At 44.1% G+C, this 19,119-nt stretch overlaps 1 protein-coding gene across 1 annotated transcript; it reads left to right on the top strand.

Annotated features, from left to right (window-relative positions):
• Window positions 1–7,803: 7,803 nt before the first annotated feature.
• LOC144767561 (G1/S-specific cyclin-D1-like) lies at window positions 7,804–17,515 on the top strand. The gene is made up of 5 exons (XM_078650985.1): window positions 7,804–8,078; window positions 10,713–10,928; window positions 12,011–12,170; window positions 13,730–13,878; window positions 14,480–17,515. Exons 1-5 carry the CDS (start codon window positions 7,875–7,877, stop codon window positions 14,627–14,629), a joined length of 879 nt encoding a protein of 292 aa, XP_078507111.1. The 5' UTR covers window positions 7,804–7,874; the 3' UTR covers window positions 14,630–17,515.
• The last annotated feature ends 1,604 nt before the right edge of the window (window positions 17,516–19,119 follow it).

The following is a 19,119-nucleotide window of genomic DNA, read 5'->3' as shown; positions in this document are numbered from 1 at the left end:
CTGCAATGTTACAAGGCGTAACAGATTACCCAGAAGTCGATCGGCGACCAATCCCGGCATTATTATACGCCGACGACGCGGTGATTCTCGCGTGCACCCCTATTCAGCTGCAACAGGCCCTAAATAATTACTGCACCTTTATGTCAAGTCTAAACTTAAAAGTCAACATTAAAAAAACTTACGTGATGCATGCCGGGACAAAAGGGAAAAAACTGAAGACAATTTTTGTGGACAAACTGCCCCTCGAAAGAACAAAAACGTACTCATATCTTGGCATCACCATAGATGAAGAGTTTAAATGGAAAGAAGCAATCAATTCACGCAAGCTGTCACTAATAAAAACAGTCGGCGCTCTAAAAGCATTCTCTCTCCGTCTAGGAAAAAGACCCCTGGCCGAGATGATCAAAATCTACAATGCAAAATGCATTAGCACGGCGATCTTTGGAGCAGGAGTTTGGGTAATAACAAACGTCGATCAAATACAGAAAGTCGAAAATACATTCTTAAAATTCCTATTAGCAGTCCCAAAGAGCACAACAACCTTTGGCTGTCATTTAGAACTCGGAGTAGATCATATCTCAGACATTATTAAGATCCAACCCATAATGTTGTGGCGCAGAATATGGGCAACGGACGAATGCCAGCTTACAAGAGCAATCATCGAGGACTGTGTGAAACTAGAGTGTATGAAGAAGATAAAATGGTTATGCTATGTAAAAACTTTTCTTACAGACATTGGTCTTTTGAGGTTTTTTGAAGAACCACAATCAGTAACAGACATAACAAAAAAGGATTTAAAAAAGCTATGTCTGTCTCATCTAACCCAACTACGAATAATGACCGAAGTAAGAAAGCCATCAGTCTTACACTGCCTGACGATACAATTGGCTCCATCAATCCAACCGTATCTGCAGCATGACCTGACGCAATTCGAAAAACTTCTTCTCACCCGCTTTAGTTTAATCTTTTTCACATCATGGTTTTATTCCCTTCCCAGAACGTTTGGACACACAATATGTCACCATGTCCCTGTGACCTTATTTCCCCTCAGTCCACAATTCATGTAGTTTTCTTTTGTAAATTTTATATGCCACTTCGTAAAAGGTGGATTTTACCAATTTTAAAAGTAATGAACATTCGAAGATGCCGCCCTGCATATATGGTGCTGCAGCTTTTAGAAAACAGTGTAGTGTCAAAATCTGTGGCTCACTACTTAAAGCTGTGCCTTAGGCATCGTACGAATTTATGAAAACAATAGAGATGCCTTAAATACGGACTTGACCAAATGTTCTGTGCTTTTCTAAGATTGTATAATTTTAATATATTATGAATTCAATGTTTTTATAAATTGTTATTTTTTGTGTATCTGTACTTTTATGGCTTTCTTAACGAAAACCGAATAAAGTTGATTTTGATTTGATTTGATTTGAACAAGAAGCCAGTTGAGGTCTTTGATGTGCTGTGTGATGGGAGTGTGGGGAGGAAACCTTAAATTGAGTTAAGCCAATGAGTTTTGTATGTTCTGTAGTCTTCAGGTCAGTTAGGCGGAGATGCTGACATAGAGAGCATTGCCGTAATTCTGCTTACTGATGAATAATGCCTGGGTGACCGTTCTGCGAGTGTTGAGCAAAAACCATTTGAAGACTTTTTTGAGGCGCACATCAAAGACCTCCACTGGTTTGACGGTTCACAAACGCAAATTGTTCAAGCTCCACACTTATATTTTAATGATATGTGAGTAGGGGCGGATTGGGAAGGCGGGTAGTCGGGCATTGGCTGATGTCCCGGCACCTAAGTGTCACCTGTGGGCTGGTTTTTTTAAGTGCTCTGTCTCGTGGCCCATAGAGCCTTGCTATCTTCACCAGCCCCCCTAGCCAGGCTGCTGTATTGTAAGGCAGGCTGACTGTCAGGGCAGGAACTTGTGTCACTGGGCTTGCTGTCGTAGACTTCAGCTTAGCCCCTGTGGGGCTGCACAGACACCCAGAAGCAGTGTTCCTTCTCCCCTGCCAGGCTGTCAAACAGAGGCGGGAACGGGAAGAGTAAAGCAGCCTCGCTGGGGGGGTTCAGGGTCTGGTGATATGGCCGTTGGGTCATCTTCACTTCAGCCACCATTGTCTCCCTCACCCCCCACCTCCCAGGCCGGCCCAGAAGCTTTGTTCTTTGCCTTCCACCCCAGCCAGGCTATAGCCCTGAGGCTATAGTGGGCTGGGTAGGGGGTGAGTGAGAAGCGGCCTCCCTGGGTGTCAGTTGTTGCTCTGGCTATATGGTCATTCTCACCTAACACTCAAGGGCTCGACCCAGCCCAAAAGCACTGTCTTTCCCCTGACCCCTCCCTCACTGGGCCATCACATCACATTCAGACCTTGGTGGACAGAGAGAGAAAGATTATGCAGGGGCTTTGCTGGGGGCCAGATGTTGTCACCTCAGCCCCAATGTCTTCTGGACTGAGTAACATTGGGGTGGAGGTGGGGGGGTGAGCCAGTGTGTTTGCATAGGCCTAGCTGCAAGGCTACCTTGACTAGAGCAGGCAACTTTGGACCCTGGGAACTATGTTGGGAGTCCCAGTGTTAGCTCAACATCCTGTGATTCTGGGCAAGTCACTTAATCTCCAAAGGCTGAAAAACAAAAACACATTTGATCCCCTTTAACACAACTGGTGCTCATGTAAATAGATCCAAGACCCTTGGAACCAGGTTCAAAGATATAAAACTATAAAAAAAAACATTAAAAAAATAACCACCCATTTTTCATGTTTTAAAATTCTGCAAATGCATGGTAATTAAAGATGAATCTTTATATATAATACAAACCTCATTCCTTTTTAACATGGCTTTTCTGATTTTGTTAATTTGACGATCAGTCACGGATCATTAAGGTAGCTTTAGAAATCCATATAAAGTGCATTTGCCTTACGTTTACTGTTTAAAAAACACACTGATTAGGGGGCAAAATCTCGGATTTGGGTGATTTTTGTCATTTTCATACAGGTCAGGATAATAAAATGACCATCAGATCAGGTGGCCCTTGGACCATTATATTTCACCTTGCCCACCTGGCCAAAACTCAGTGCTTCTAGTTTTTACACACGTTACTTGCACTATAAGCTATAAAATGTTAAAATGAACAAACATTTATATAAACATATGCCCAATTGTGTTCCCAATCCTACCCTGTATGTGAATGTATAGCGTGAGGTGGTTGAGCAGTGCCTGAGTGCAGAATGAACAGAGGGTGGATGCAGGGTGGGTAGTGTAATAGTGTAGGTACGTGATGTGTGACACCATGATAAGTGCATGTGTGGTGGTTGAGAGGTGTATGAATGGAGCAGGGTCGGATTGGGAAGACGGGCATTGGGCCGGTGCTTCAGGGGCAACTGTGGGCTGTTTTTTTTAGCCCCTGTAAACTGTCCCAAGAGACCTACTGTCTTCCTGCCTCGTGAGGCCTGCCTGGCAAGAAGCAGTGTCATCCCATGCCAGGCCATAACTTTGAGGTAATGGGAGCAATAGGGAGGGTGGTAATTTTGTGGCCGTTGTGCCATTCTCCCCTCAGGCTATGGTGGGCTCCGAGGGGGTAAGAGAAGTGGCCTTCCTAGCGGCCAGGTGTTGTCACCTCAGCTGCTTTTAGGCCTTGCTGGGGCTGCAGAGCTTAAATGAATAGATATGGCATTAAGGTCAATCCTGAAGCACTGCACAAAACGTGTTCCTAGAAAAGTACGGAAAGCACTTAGTGGAACAGTGTCAGTGCTGTAAATGAACATTTACAACAAGAGTTAAATGAACAGTGCACTACAGGAAGATGTCGGCGAGACGTAAAGCAAGTGCACACATGTGGCAAAACCAGATGTTCCCCATATTGTAGGTAACTGAGTAAAGCTGAATTAAGTAGAAAATTATATCATGATCTGAGCATCATCTGTAAACTGTGAGCTCATATAAGACAAGCTTCGTAGATCTAATTGTCAGAGGCTCCTATGCTGTCAGACAGAAATGGTGTTATGCTGCAACAGAAAGGGGTTCCTGAACCAGTGTGTTTTAGAAGATATTTGAAGCACAGAAAGGAGGGGTGTTCCTGACTTTGGGAGAGATGCCTGCGAAAGGTCTGTGCAATTTGCACTTCTTGAAAAGTGGGGTACAGAGTTTTTTTTCTTTTATTATTATTATTTTTTAGGATTGCAAGTCTCAAGAATGTTCAGGAATGGATACGTTCAGAGAATGGTAACTGGGAGTGTTGACGTGTATCCAGGTTTCTCAATTTTTTTGTCACAACGCACATTTGTGGCTAAATAGAGGCACTGAGAAGGCCAAGGGGTGGGGCTGTATAAAATGAATACATAACAAAATAGGCCTTTGCATAATATAGAAGACATCGGGGCACAGAGTGGGTCTTCCCCCAGCACATTTTCAGATTCTGTTCTCTGCAGCCTTGAACGGTCCAGGGATTTTGCTAAACCAAAAATATGAGTGCCCCAGCAGTACTCACTTCTAGCACTTATATCACGGGGGAAACTTGAGGGATAGTTGTGAGTGGACTCCTTTCCACTATTTGAGAATACCACTTTTAATGAGTTTTCTTGCACTTTCAAGCCCAAAGCTGCAACTGAACTTAAAAAAAACTCTCTCCACCTTGGAACATTTTGAAAATTTGAAAAATATGAAAAAAGTGCAAATGATACGGAGGGCGCAGCAGGCAGGGGAAGTTGGACAGGGGAGGAATAGTATCTCAATCAGTTTTGAGCAGAGGATGGGCATTATAATAATCCACATTTATTTATAATCCACATTTATAAAGTGGGAACAATCACCCGTAAGGGTCTCCAGGCGCTGGGGGCCACCAGGAAGTTTAAGCAAGCTATTGCCCAGAGTCGCGTGGTGCTGGGCTAATCTGCCACCAGTGCCGGGGATTGAACCGTGATGCACAGATTTCAGCCTCAGTCGCCCTGGCCGCGGTGCCACACCTCTCCCATTAATCTTGAAACAATCTGTGCTTGTTCCCTGCTCCATAGAAATGACCGGAAATTAAGCTTGGCCTGGTCTGGCCAATTAGGGAGACTGTAAAGAAGAGTGACAACAAGGGTACAAATAGTAAGCAATGCCTGTGCTCCAAGCCTTTTTTGTAAACAATAGCTAGGGCATGCTCTCACAGACTCAACCCTAAAAATTAATTTAATCTTGTATAATGTAAGTGGTGCTCATGTAAAGTGCTCCAATGCCTTCATAACGGGTTCACACTATATAAAACTACAATATAATAATAACACAAAATAACCAGCCACATTCTGCAAAGGCTGCACAATGATAATTAAATAGAACTCTTTATATTTAAAAAGTCCATATTCCATTTTAACATATTTTTTTCTGCTTTTTTGGGGACGTTAACTATCAGTCACAGAGCATTAAGGCAGCTTTAGAACACATTTTCAGAGGGCTTTCGTCTTATATTTATTACATAAAGTACATACCTGTCAGGTAAAAAAATAGCGGCTTTGGGTGGTTTTCTTCCATTTGGTACCATCCAGGTGGCAACCCTAGCCAGATCAAGTGTTGAGACCCTAGGCTATTTTATTTTTCCTCGCCTGCATGCAACACTTCTAGTTATGTGAATGTCACTGGCTCTAGAAGATTTCAAATATTTAATTTACCAAACATTTAAAAAAAAAAAAAATCAAGTCTAATGAGACCAACCAAATTGTGATCTATGAAATGCACAATCTGGGAATGTTGGCAACTTTTTAGGTACAGCCAGGGCAGCGCATGGGCTGCTCTGCGAGGCATGCCGTGTTGGAGTATAGACTCGAAGCCCCGCCCACTCTCCACCCATATTTGTCATTGGCTTGTGATATTGTCCTTCATAAATGCTGGCTTCTGATTCATTAATAGGCTTGTTAGTCCCTCCTTAGTACCACCTTGTCTTTATTTGTAACCTCCCATGAGGACTGGCCCTTTTACTGCAGTTGTTACACAGTACGTCTTATTTAGTCTGGAAGCACTAGTAAGAATTTAATAGTGGCCACAGACCTTTCTTTAGACACTGCTCATCTAAAGAAAGGGGTGTGGTACCCTATTAACATGAAAGCGCAGCATGGGGCGCTTGTAAACAATAGATCTTGTATTTTAGAAACTTTGACCTATTGGTATTGTAAATGACAATTCCTTTAATTATTGCAGGTTTTTTAAACACATAAATAAAAGGCATTGTCATTTACAATATCAACAGCTCAAAACTCACAATTCCGAGAACTATTGCATTGCAAATGCTTGTTTTGGGAGTGCCGGCGGAATTGTGATCCCAATCTGATCCTGGAGTGTATGGTGCAATCGCTGGTCCTCTCCAGACTGGACTACTGCAATTCTCTTCTTACTGGCCTCCCCAAATCCACTTGTTCCCCTTAGATCTGTTCTCCATTCAGCAGCTCGTTTCATTTATGGGGCCTAAAGAAGCGACCACATCACACCGATGTTATCCACCCTCTGCTGGCTTCCCATCGAGGCTAGAGCTATCTACAAGACTGCCTGTTTCACCCACAAAGCCTTGCACTTCTCCTCTCCTCACTACTTGGCGACTAAACTGAAACTCTCTGGAGGCTCTAGACCATCACGTAATGCGGAAAATCTACTGCTTGAACCTCCCACTTTCAAGAAGGAAAGATCGATGGCCCAATCCTTTTCAGGCAACGCGGTGAGAATCTGGAACTCACTGCCGCCTCAGCTCCGGACCACCACCTCCTCCCAGGCCTTCAAAACTGACCTCAAAGTTCTCCTCCTTCAAAGACACTTCCGAAGTTAATTCATGCCCTCTCTGTTATCCGAAGGAAGACCTTTTAGTATATAACATTTCCATTCTCCATGACTATGGAAGTGCCTTCCCAGTGTGTTCTTGTGGTTGGACTGTTTGCCATTTATTGCAGTATTATCCTTGTACCTGTGTTTAGTACTCTTTTGTAACATGCACGCGCCACTTTTCTGTTTTAACACACTGTTTGCTACCTCTCACATGTTGTTTGCCTTTGATACTTGCACAAGTGCCACCGTTGCCTACGTAACATTTGTTCTTGTGCCTGAGTGTCTAGCTTATATTGCAGTATTTTACCTCTAATTGTAATTTTTTTTTATCTTGTAACCTGCACACTTGTCACTTTTTCCTCCTGTAATGCACTGTTTGCTACCTCATGTATTGTGTTAGCTCAAAATTGTCACTTTTACCTCATGTAACTTAAATTCTGCTTTTGTAAGTTGTTCACATGTAAATTTCTGTTCCTATTGTGAAGCGCTCTGACGGCTTCGGGTAAAGTCCGCGCTATATAAAAACGCTTAATTAAATAAATAAATAAATATGGGTAAGTGGTGTATCTGTATACATGCAGAGTGAGAGGTGTGCCCATATGTATTCAGAGTGAGCGTCATACTTTCGTGAGCCCAGGGTGCAGCGCCAGGATACCCTCCCGGGTGATAGTGACCTCTACAAATCTGCATAACATAACGATGTCAGACCTATTTGTCTAAATCATGCAACTGTTTTTCTCTCTTCTATGTTCACATGGACCCATGGAGCTTCGAGGTGACCGAAAAGCACGTGTTGAGGTCCATTAGTATTCGCTAAAATAATAACAAAATCCCCAAAGAGCCATCGGTAACAGAAACAGGTTGGTGGGAGGGGATTTTAGTCCCCTGGCACTTCCTGGGTCCGGCCTGATTGGCTGTCTGTGGCTCAGCAGTGGTCCAATGAGGAGCGCGGGGGAGGCGTCGGAGCCCCAGAGGTGGCTCTGATGGTATATGAGTGGCAGGCCGGGTTTAAAGGGACAGTCTGGCAGTGACATACACGCGGGAAACAACACTAGCAGCTTAAAGAGCTCCGCACACTCTGACAGGCAGCTGAAGATGAATCTAGCCGGGCAGCTCGTGTGCTGGGAGGCGTGGCCGGTGCCCAGAGCCAACCCCGACCCTGTGCTGCTCGAGAGCCGAGTGCTGGCCGAGCTGCTGGCGGCGGAGGAGCGGTACCTGCCCTCTCCCTCCTACTTCCAGCGCGTGCAGAAGGAGGTGCGCCCGCCCATGCGCAGAGTTCTCGCCAATTGGATGCTTGAGGTAAGGACAGCCCCCAATATTAACTACTTCCTACCTGGACATAGGTTATTACAGAGCTTCTGTAATATAATGATATCCATACGTGGGCCCTCTAAGTGATATATGTCTTTCTAGTTATTACATCAGGTATTCACTTAAGACCGAATAACCCCTCCAGTGTCTTGTACTTTCGCCCATAGTGCCTGTCTGTACATCTAATCTTTCACCTCATGGCCGTAACATATGACACAGGTTTAGCCGTACAGTCAACAAATGCTTTGTATAACCCCAATTACCTGTATACTATACCCTACACATGAGTACCCTCACTCAAACCCAGCCAGAATAACACTTGTCTACGTCAATTATGCCCCTACCCTTTAACTGCAAACGTGAACTTGTTTCTTTTCGTTTATACCGCATAATCCGATCTGTACCCCCTAACTTTACTCCACATAAATTCATTTGCACCCAAAACCCTCTAAAGCGTAAACACGTCTGCACCTACCAACACCGTACATGACCTTTAGTGGTGTATTAGCTTTCAACAGTAATGGCTTTTAAAGAACTGCCCAAGCAGAGGCCACCCGCAGATGTCAATGACTGGCGGTCAGGCAAGCTGCGACTTCCCTTCTTCCACCGTCTGCTGAAAATCGCATTTCGGGCTGACACGTTGACATCTTCTTTCCGTAAAACTGGCCTTTGTTGAGATGGTAATTCGGGTTTATCCCCGGTCCTGTTCCCAAGTGTTTTTTAAAAGTCAAGTAGGGGCTTGTTGTAGTGCTGTCTCAGAGGCGTCTCTCTTTCAAAAGACGTGCAGAGGAATGTCATTGTGATGGAGCGCAGTGCTGTGGGTGGAGGGAGGATGCTCTTTTCAAAGTGGAAATGCTATTAGTTTGAAAATGATTTACAACTGTTCTTAAAAATGTGTTTTAAGTGCTAATGATATGTGTCTTTAAAAACAAGAGGCGTTTTAGGCTTTGCTCGATAGCGGGCTGTTGGCCTGACCTATTGTTGCAAGGCTTTATTATTTACAGAGCTCTGCAAAGAGAAGTATCGCTCTCTCACCTGTTTTTAGGTTTGGTCTGCTGTTATGTAAAGAGTGTGCTTTTGCCATGCCCAGAGGAGTAATCTCTCTCAGGTCATGCTATTGTCTCTTTGCTGTATCATTCCGCCTCCTGGGTTTCATGCATTGTCCTTAGTGAATCACACACAGTACATTCCTATTCCATAGATCGATTGTATACTGGGAGCAATTGTTGTTGGCACAGCATTAAGTGGGATGAAAAAACGGGGGGTGGGGGGGACTCTCCAAGGGACGTGGCCAATGTACTTAAGGGCGTGGCTTAAAACACATTGTTGGTTTTGTTATTTAACCGCAACATTAGTCTTAAACTCTTGTCGTTTACGTTTTGGAGCACACAGAGACCTCACTTGTAGGGTGGGAACACAAGTATGTGTTCATTTCCTCAAAAGCATTTTTTACTTCGAAAAAGTTGGGAGAATACCAGTAATGACAAAGGTCCAACCACACCTAAAATCAAGACAACTAATGCAGCCCCTGTTTTAGAAACAAGACATTACCACTTTTCATAAACGTACAGAATATGGTTCCTCTATTGCACTTAGGACATCTCTCATAATCTATGTGCTCTAACATGTAGTACCCCTGACAATAGACGACACCCAACCTGCTGCTCGTGGACTCTCCTCATATCTTTGTAGAGTGATTCAGTACTTCTAAAGTCCCCAAGGCACCTACTCTAATGCTCAGGGTATCTCTCCTGATTTGTGTACACAGAAGATAGTACTGTGAAGCATGCGCGCAACACCCATTGGACTCACCGGGCTTCAGCCCCCCCCCTCCCCCCCCGTCGTCTGTGGCAGCCCGGGATGAGACAGATCCCGGGCACACACACACACAGCCACACCCGAACGTTTCACGGGTCTTTAAAAGACCATTTGGATGTTAATTAGGCCTTGCTGTTGTTTCACCCCTTGTTGGAGGCCCTGCAGCTCCACTCTGCCTACAGATGAAAGGTTCAGCCCCCCGAAATTTTTTCTCAGCCCCCCCGAAATTTGGCTCTTGCTGCGCCTCTGCTGTGAAGGCCAGTCCACCAGCAGTTATAAGGTTTAGATCAAAGGCTGCAGGAAACAAATACTTCTTCCCTCAAGAGTGGGCCTTCAATGCGTGAACCCGCCCTGGGTGTGCTCCAGATCATGACGACTGCTCTCTTTCAACAGTAGAACTTAGGTTAAAACACACTTGGGTATCCTCCAGGTCAGGGGGAATGGCCTCCCTCATTAACACTGGACTAAAGTGTGTTACCATCTCTGTGGGTCCTTCTGATCAAGTCAAATTGTGATGTACCAATGCACCTTCAGATCACTCTCAGGAGTCTCTTACCTTAATGAAAGACCTTCTCTGTTACTGACCCTGTATTCTCTCGGGTTCAATCAAAAGGCCTTTAACCCAACCAGCATCCTTTCAGTAGAAGGGCAGTGTTGTGTGTCCGAGGACTCAGGACAGACAGGCCCCTTCCTCCATAGGTCTTCAGTCCGTCATCCTCTCTGTGTCCGCTTCTTGTAAGGTTGAATGACCTTTCTCCTTCAGAAGCTTTCACCTTCTCACCTATCCTGTATTGATTTCAATAGGTGTGTGAAGAGGAGAACTGCGAGGAGGATGTTTTCCCGCTAGCCATGAACTGCCTGGACCGGTTTCTATCGCTCCTGTCAGTGGAGAAGAGGCAGTTGCAGCTGCTGGGGTCCACCTGCCTGCTCCTGGCCTCCAAGATGAAGGAAACAAGTCCCATCACCATGGAGAAGCTGTGCCTGTACTCGGACTATTCCTCCACTGAGCCCGAACTTAAGGTAAGTGACCTCCCCTCTAGGTGCCTAAACGGTGCTATGTATTGACTTGCTCTGATTCCAAATATTCCGTAGCAAACTGTGATAGATCCAGCCATTGCCCCATGGCTTGTTCTTGGGCATCAGGTCTGCTTAGGTCTGAGTTTCCATCTTTTAAATGAACAGTCATCAAAGGAAACAACCACAGCTGCCCAACCTAGATACCAGCAAGCCAAATCCGCTCCAGATTTTCTGGATAGCAATATAAATAAAGGTAAATATAATAAATCAGGTTGAAGAAAATATATATTTTAAATGCTTATTCTGAGAACCTGGCAGGGACCCAACCACCCTGAGCATACGTTGAGTGCCACTGAAGTAAACTAAGAGACAAAAGCTTTCCCTCTCGCTTGTCACCCCAGCAGCCTTGGGTTGCCTCTCCTACTCCTGCCACCATCTGTCACTTTGTAGAGAGAGGTGTGACCACCCACCCCTCTTTAGTCTTTGGCCATTGGGTGCGCATACATCAGGTTCTCCGTCATCTTTACAAAGCCTTTATAGTGGGGTTTATATGGGTTCACTCATCTGTCTGGCTTCAGCCTGGGCCAGTCCTCCTTGAGCCTCATCTGGGGCTCTCTTCTCATATCGATTCCTCTCAGTATTAGGATCAGTCCCCAAATGTCCAGATTTAGAGAGAGCAATACTTTGGTTCCCTTGAGCCTCCATGCTCCTGTGAATGAATCTTGATAGTTTGTCATTGTGCTGCTGTGAGGATGCTCGCCTCAAAGAGATCAATGAAAACTGTTAAACTCTTTCTCTGGGATGGCCACTTATTGTGGTTGAGACTAATTTTCTGATTAAATGTTGAGTAATGCCTGCAACTAAGAGTTGTTAAATGTAAGGTCATACATAGATGGCAATGCGGGGGTCTGCTTTTCATCACTTTTTGTATTAGGCTTGCAGTCAGAACATGCACATGGTACATTTTGCAAGAAAGCACACTGGCCCCTATGAGTATGGCAGGACCACAGTACTTCTAATGAGAGACTACCAGCAGTCCCCAGCTGGGAAGCGCCTTATTCACACTGGTTCTTTCTCCGCTACAGGCCATGGAACTTCTGGTACTGAACAAGCTCAAGTGGGATATCGCAGCCGTGACTCCCCGGGACTTCCTCCCACACTTCCTGGAACCACTGTGTCTTGCTGGTGCCAAGAAACAGCTGGTGCAGAAGCACACAGAGACCTTCATTGCCCTCTGCGCCAACGGTGAGTATGGGTGGAACAGCAGTGTTCTCAGGTGGCCATTTCAAATGTGGACTATGGTTTCAAGTCAAGAATTGAACTTTATGCCTATGCATTCTCTGAACTTGTCAAACACGTTGACATTTATATGCTGGTCTTCAAATCCAAAGCAGCAAAAGGGCTGTGAAAGAACTGCTCAGTTAAAAGTAACAGAGGTCTCTAAGTGAGGTCTGTGACTGATTATTCAATTCTGCACCACTGATTACATAGGGAGAGGTAGAAGAGGCACACGGTCTTAACAAGCCGCTCATTGTACCTCAATGGCTTCCTAAATTGGTGGTGTCATATCTCTCACTGTAGCCTACAGATTTTCAGTGATGATGCTTCTCCCCACTAGCAGAGTTGTGATATAATGGAAACAGTTGCTAACTTGCGTAAAGAATGCTGGACAAAGAGACCTGAATTCAGTCGATTCACTAATAGTCATCTAGCGTAAACATTTTTTGATTTGATCTCATGAAAGGACAGGATAGTCCCCGTAAAATTATCAACATACACACGTGAACACTAACATCTCTTTCTCTGAAGAAAATAGAGATTAACTAAAAAATATGTCAGAACTACAAGTCAAAAACGAATCTGGTCCGATTAGCACAAATGCACTTCAGACATTGCAATGATCAAAGGCCATTAAAATTCAAAACTATTACATATGTTTTTAAGTATACTTGATTGTTCTTTTACCTCACACTTCCACATGTTTCCAGTCTACCTGTTTTATGCAATTTTGAATGTTATATTGTTTTTGCCTTGGAATATGCATAAGGCATTGATGACACTATTAAAAATACTCTGTATTGAATGCCAAGTTATTCAATACAATAATAAAATAATGAATAAAAACAATAGACAAAAAAAGAAAGCGAAAAAAAAGAATTGCAATAAGTGAATGTGGAGAGTTTGCACAGGACCCAGATTTTGTTCAAGTTGGATTTTAAAACGTCCCTTTAAGTTGGCAATGCATTTAAATGGAGAACTGAGCAGAACTCTCCTTGTGCTTAATGCGTTTCAATGGGGTATCGGAGTAAGGCCCCATCTGTGCTAAAAGCATTTCAGTGGAAATTTTGAGCAGGCCCTTGATTGTGCCCAATGTAGTTCAATAGGAGTTGGAGGAGGGCATTTCTGTACCGAGTGCATTTTAGCGAGGAGCTGCCGGTGTCCACTCACTGTGTCCAATACATCTAAATTTGGGAATGAAAGCAGGCGCCTGTTTGTGTCTTCTGCATGTCAGTAGGGAGCATGGTTGGAAAGTGGGTTGTTGGGACTGTTGCATTTCAATGGAGAGTGGAGCAGGAGGCCAGTATCTATCTGTAACTCCTCAGTGAAAAGGGCATAGACACAAGGCTGCTCCAAGTACCCACTGCAATGCATTGGTTGTTGGCTGTGACCAAGATATGCAAATGAGAAGTCAGGCCATGCTATTGGTTGATCTTTCTCGTGTTGGTAGATCCAAATGTGTCCTTAGATAGCCCGCACAGTGCTCACGTATCTTTCTCATGCTGGATATATTCTTTGACTTTCAGACTGTAACTTCATCGCGTTCCCTCCATCCATGATTGCGGCGGCCAGCGTTGCAGCTTCCGTGGCAGGGCTGCGGGTGGGGAACCTGGATGACCCCACCTTCCACCTGGTCATCACAGAACACCTCGCAAGCGCTATCCGGTGTGATCTGGTAAGAGGCTCAAGTTACAATACACTCACATTGCTACAGGTACATTGCTAATAGATGCCACCAGGCATACAGTGCGCCGCAGAACTACCCTATGAGTCAACTTGCTGAACTTTAAAGCTTACTGCCCAAAGTATGTAGTTTCCAAGATAGATCAACTTGTGGCCAGCTAAAAGGAACAAGGATACATTTAATTTAAGGCATAGCCCTTGGAAAGGACAGTTAAAAATTCTCTTAATTTGCACTGTATACACATATATGTAAGTCCCTAGTGTATGACACTGAGGTACCCCTCCTACACACTCCCTCCAAACCTCTTAAAACATTTACTTGGAGCAGGGGGTAGCCAAAGACATTTTTTATCTACACACCCACAGAGGACAGCTGCCAGAAAATCCAACAACTGGCAGACCGAAGACTCCTTGTTGAAGTGGCAAGAGATCCAGTGTCAACTAAGAACTACAAAAATACTCAGGAACATGAAACAATATAACACAGTATAACACAAAAGGGTATCCTGCAAGAAATTTATCAAAGTGCATACCATGACACTGGAAACCATTACATTACCATAATCTAATATTTGACTTTGTGCCCAAAACAGGACGTCCTGAGAGCATGTCAAGAGCAGCTGGAAAATTCCCTGCAGTCGACCATCCGGCAAGCCCAAAGAAGCCAAGAGCCTCTTGCCAAATCTGTGGAGGAGGTGGAGCGGTCCAGTACCCCCACAGATGTGCTCGACATCGACCTCTGAGAAACGACTCACTGTCTGACTGTGGTGAATCATTTTATAATGAACTCAGAACATCTGGCAGCTGTTGCCCAGGGACTAATACATCTTTCTGCCCCCTTTTATACTTGGTTTGAAGATTGGCCTGCTGAAAAGGTGAACAGGTAGCTCTGTGGACACTGAGAAATTATTTTAACTTGCATCCTCATGGCAGTTGACTGTGGTAAGCAGTCTTTCATTTCAGCAAGCACTACTTTCATTGCCAGAATGCAGTCCGAACTGTTGATTTATGTCACCCGAATTGTTGATTTTCATCTTACAACCAAGCTGAAATTGTTAGTGTACCCAGTAAGCAAAGTCAGCAACAATATGGTGAACTGGGTTGTGAGATGGAATTTCTAGAATCAGTACCACATTGAGTAGTTTGTTATCTGCGTCCAACTTGGATGGATGAATGAATGAAACAATTTATAGAGCACACAGCTACTCCGCGGAGTGTTCTGGCATTACCATACTAATGTCTATTTACCAATAGTCCACTGCAGATTTCAAGCTGCCAAGTCCAACCTATTCCGGCCTCTAAACTACCACCACTTTAAAAGGAGAGAGGCGTGTCTAAATTCCAAGCTAGATGCTTCTTGGTCTGGCCTGCATTGTGTCACTATGGCCACAAGAGAGCTGTTTGAGTCAGTCTAACTGAAAGGCAGTCTGTGTAGATTTGGTCAAACTATGAAATAATGCACTAGTGTGGAAGCTTCAGACTGGGTTACCATCTTTGGGAGTGTCAGACTATCTGAGCACCTACTCCCTAGGCCCCTGTGGGCACACATACACATTCAACTCTTTAGCTATGTTGACACCGGCTAAAGATCAATTTTGAGACACCCCAAAGCTTAGTAGAATGTCTGCTTCCCTTGGATAGTCCTTTCTAATGGACAGATTTCCACTGGTGGGAAAGCCCCGACACTGGAGAATACCTATTGGCTTTATTATTTAGCTTAATGTATTAATTTGCATTGCGTAAATTCCCCTCCCATGCCTACCCAGTATAGCCAGTTCAGAAACCAGGCATACACACGAAAAAGGGAAAAACACCGGACCGTTCTAGGTCTGTTACTTGCTAATAGATTTCTCTGCATACTATGCTACTCAGAGGACACAAACCCACATTGACCCACAAGGAACGACTTCCACTGCTGACTCTAATCTCGAACTATGACCAGTATCCTGGTAAGATGTCTGATGGCAGTTCAGTTCTTTTGTGATAGGCCATGCCTTTTGTATGCTAAGGACTATAAAAAAGTAGTCTTTTTCCTTTAAGTATGTACTGCCTTCAAAGGCGAGCCTGGAACGCACATATGGGTATACGGTACACCCTCCTCACATATCAGGAAGATCAGGTAGATCACTGTTTAGTACCCGCCTTGAAAAGGCAAAAAAGTGTGGAAGAAGGTTAGCGCTGCTAAATAGCTATAGCTAACCATGCAGTGGACAAGTATGAACCGTGAGCTAGTCACCTGTCCTACATGCTTAAATGAGACACAGAGATAGTATGAGAGCGGTCAGGCCAGGGTGGAACTCGCGACCTTGCTTCCATGAGTGCATCCAGGCCAGGGTGTAACTCGCGACCTTGCTTCCATGAGTGCATCCAGGCCAGGGTGGAACTCGCGACCTTGCTTCCATGAGTGCGGCCAGGCCAGGGTGGAACTCGCGACCTTGCTTCCATGAGTGCGGCCAGGCCAGGGTGGAACTCGCGACCTTGCTTCCATGAGTGCGGCCAGGCCAGGGTGGAACTCGCGTCCTTGCTTCCATGAGTGCCGCCAGGCCAGGGTGGAACTCACGACCTTGCTTCCTCCTTCACACAGTTGCTGTCTCACTCTTCTGAAGCACTTCTCTCTTGCATCAATACAGCACTTGCACACTAGTGCATATTAAGGCCTAGCTTAGAATAACACAGGCCTGTAAAAGGAGACAACATTTTAGCCTTCGCTGGTCTACCCCAGCGCCTGCTTGTAGGCGCTTCCTACATTCACATTAGGAAGTTAATGCACCTTAAAAAGTGTTATGCTAAATCTGCAGCAGCAAACATATTCCATTGCCAAGTTTTTATGGGAAGAAAGGGAGTTTATGGATTCTGAGGCTCAATCATGCCATGTTAGGACCTCGCATTGGCCCCACCTCCTTCATTCATCTACCGGGGGTGGAAGATGCTAGTGACACAATATGTCATTGGGGGAGATAGGATCCCCACATACAGAGGTTTTCTTCTACGAAGAATTACAATCCTTTACTTTGGCACTATTGGTTCAAATGAAGTAAGCCTCGAGCCAAACTCCCAGAATACTTTACTTTATTAGGACATCTCTGCTCTGGAAACATGGCGCTGTCTTGCCAACAGAGAAGTTACCTTTGTTACGCAGGCAAGGTAACTTTGGCTGGCCTCCATCTAACAGATGACAGCAAAAATGGCCTCAAAATATCCTGTCCTGCTTCCTTCCTGAAGGAAGCAGGACAAGGTTTCTTAAAAATACGACTTTATCTCAGCTCTTTATTTATTTTAATTTTGTTCTTTTGTTAAATTATTATTTTATCATAATTGATATTTATATTAGTTAATATTATGACGTCATCCTTTTTTTTTAATTTGCATATAGTGCTTTTGGAGAAACGGTCTCCAAGGCATGTGCAATATAATTTATAGTTAATTTATTGCCACATCACATCCAAACTAGCCCTTCTAATGCCACTTTTAATTGCTGGTTTTAAATAAACGAATATAATAAATATAAACGTATGGTTATTTAAAGCACAAGGATGTTCTTCCTACCAAGCACTTTATTGTATGTGTATTCCATTTGTGATGTAAGAGTAGTGCTATGTATTAATTTGAATAAACATTTTGTGATTAAACTGTTGTGTCTTGTGGTGCTGTTGGTGAACAGAATGGAAAAAAAGAGCAAGCAGTTTACGACTACAGGTACCTTGTGTCGAGTGCACCAGCAGAACCTTAATTGGAACCAGCATGAGGTGTCATCACAAAGAATTAGAAATGAAGGTTATGCTGTTCCTCAATGATTAAGTATCAGAGTAAGGGAAAACAGAGCCAACTCGACCTCGAGGGTTCAGAGTTGGGAGTCCATGTATTGGACGTATAGGGACGCTTAATCCAAGACATAATACTTAGGAGAGCGCCTTAGGGTTTGTTTTTACTTAGGGTAGGAGACCTAAAGAATAAAGTTTGGCTTCACAGGTACTCCCGACCCTATTTTAAATCTTTTTACGCATCATTTATATCTACACACTTCTGGCCTCTCAACCCCACTTCACCAAATGGCTATTGGAAAAAGATCTCAGCGAAAGTGCCCCTACTATAGGGAGACCGTTGGGCATTGCACCGCTGACCCAACGAGGAGCAGCCCAGATGATGAAGCATGACACCTGAAAGGGTGTGTGAGGGCATTAAAATCCAATGAATGTACGTTGTGATACCGCAGTCTTTTTCGACGCAGGGAATCACAATGCTGTTGTTACAACGACCGCGTTGTGATTCCGCATACCATTTCTCCGCAAGTCGGAACAACGACTTGCGGAGGGGGGGCGCTGGATGTTGGAATAGTATAATTTACTATTCCAACTCTAGTCTGTGCGGACAATAGGGAAGGAGTTGGGCTTTAAATCCAATACCTTCTCCCCCTTGCTTCTAAAGTCGGCAACTCTGGCTGTAAGGACAAATCCTCTCCCATATTGTTCTGAATTAAGTCTGCCTTATAAGGCTAGAACTGCTGAGTTTCAGCCTCACACAGCTATTGACTTTAACATAGCTTCACTCCTATGCTGGGGCTGCAGGGGGTTTAGGCGGTAGGGGTCTCACCCCGTCTCGCTTCAGTGCTTCTATTGTGAACAGCTGAATCTCACTTCTATGAAGAAGTTTAATACAAAGCCAGCCTAAATTGTCTTAGTACCTATATCCACTTGATTGCTAGCCCCTTAACTTTTTTTTCATAAAAAGTATCCATGCCAAATTTGTGTCCTTTTTTTGCATCATCCTGTGGATTCCAAATGTATCCAAGGACTTTAGATGTCTCCAGAGCGGATCCAGAAAATAGCCAAAATATAGCTACATTTTGGGTTTGTTTTTTGGGGAGGGGAAATGGGGAGAAAGTGCTCTGTAAAAAAGCGTATGGCTTTTTCTTGCAGAAAATGAGGTTTGCTGAGCAAGGATCACCATTTTTCCAGGTTTCAGGAACAAGCAGTGTTGGATAAGGCAACATATTACCATAACTTTTGAAGTTTTCCAAGAGGTTAGTCCATTTTTCCTATTTTTTGAGGTTTTCAACCTACTTGCAGATTGTGGTAGAAACAGATGTGAAACCCATTTGTGATTCTAGAAAATTATTGATTTCTGAAAAGCAGACAGAATTCTGGATTTTACAAGGGGACATTTGTGTAAATCCCTCAAGATTTTCCTACATAAACTAACGGTTGAAATAAAGAATAATGAAAATAAGTTCAGA

The sequence above is a fragment of the Lissotriton helveticus genome, chromosome 7, assembly GCF_964261635.1.
Source record: "Lissotriton helveticus chromosome 7, aLisHel1.1, whole genome shotgun sequence".
Lineage (NCBI taxonomy): Eukaryota > Metazoa > Chordata > Amphibia > Caudata > Salamandridae > Lissotriton > Lissotriton helveticus.
Note: the sequence above shows the minus strand (reverse complement) of the source record. Positions and strands in the feature narration are given on the sequence as shown.

Coding starts and splice junctions, on each gene's coding strand:
- LOC144767561 (XM_078650985.1), top strand. CDS start 7,875: ATGAATCTAGCCGGGCAGCTCGTGTGCTGGGAGGCGTGGCCGGTGCCC. Junction 8,079..10,712: donor TCGCCAATTGGATGCTTGAG/GTAAGGACAGCC, acceptor TGATTTCAATAG/GTGTGTGAAGAGGAGAACTG. Junction 10,929..12,010: donor CCACTGAGCCCGAACTTAAG/GTAAGTGACCTC, acceptor TCTCCGCTACAG/GCCATGGAACTTCTGGTACT.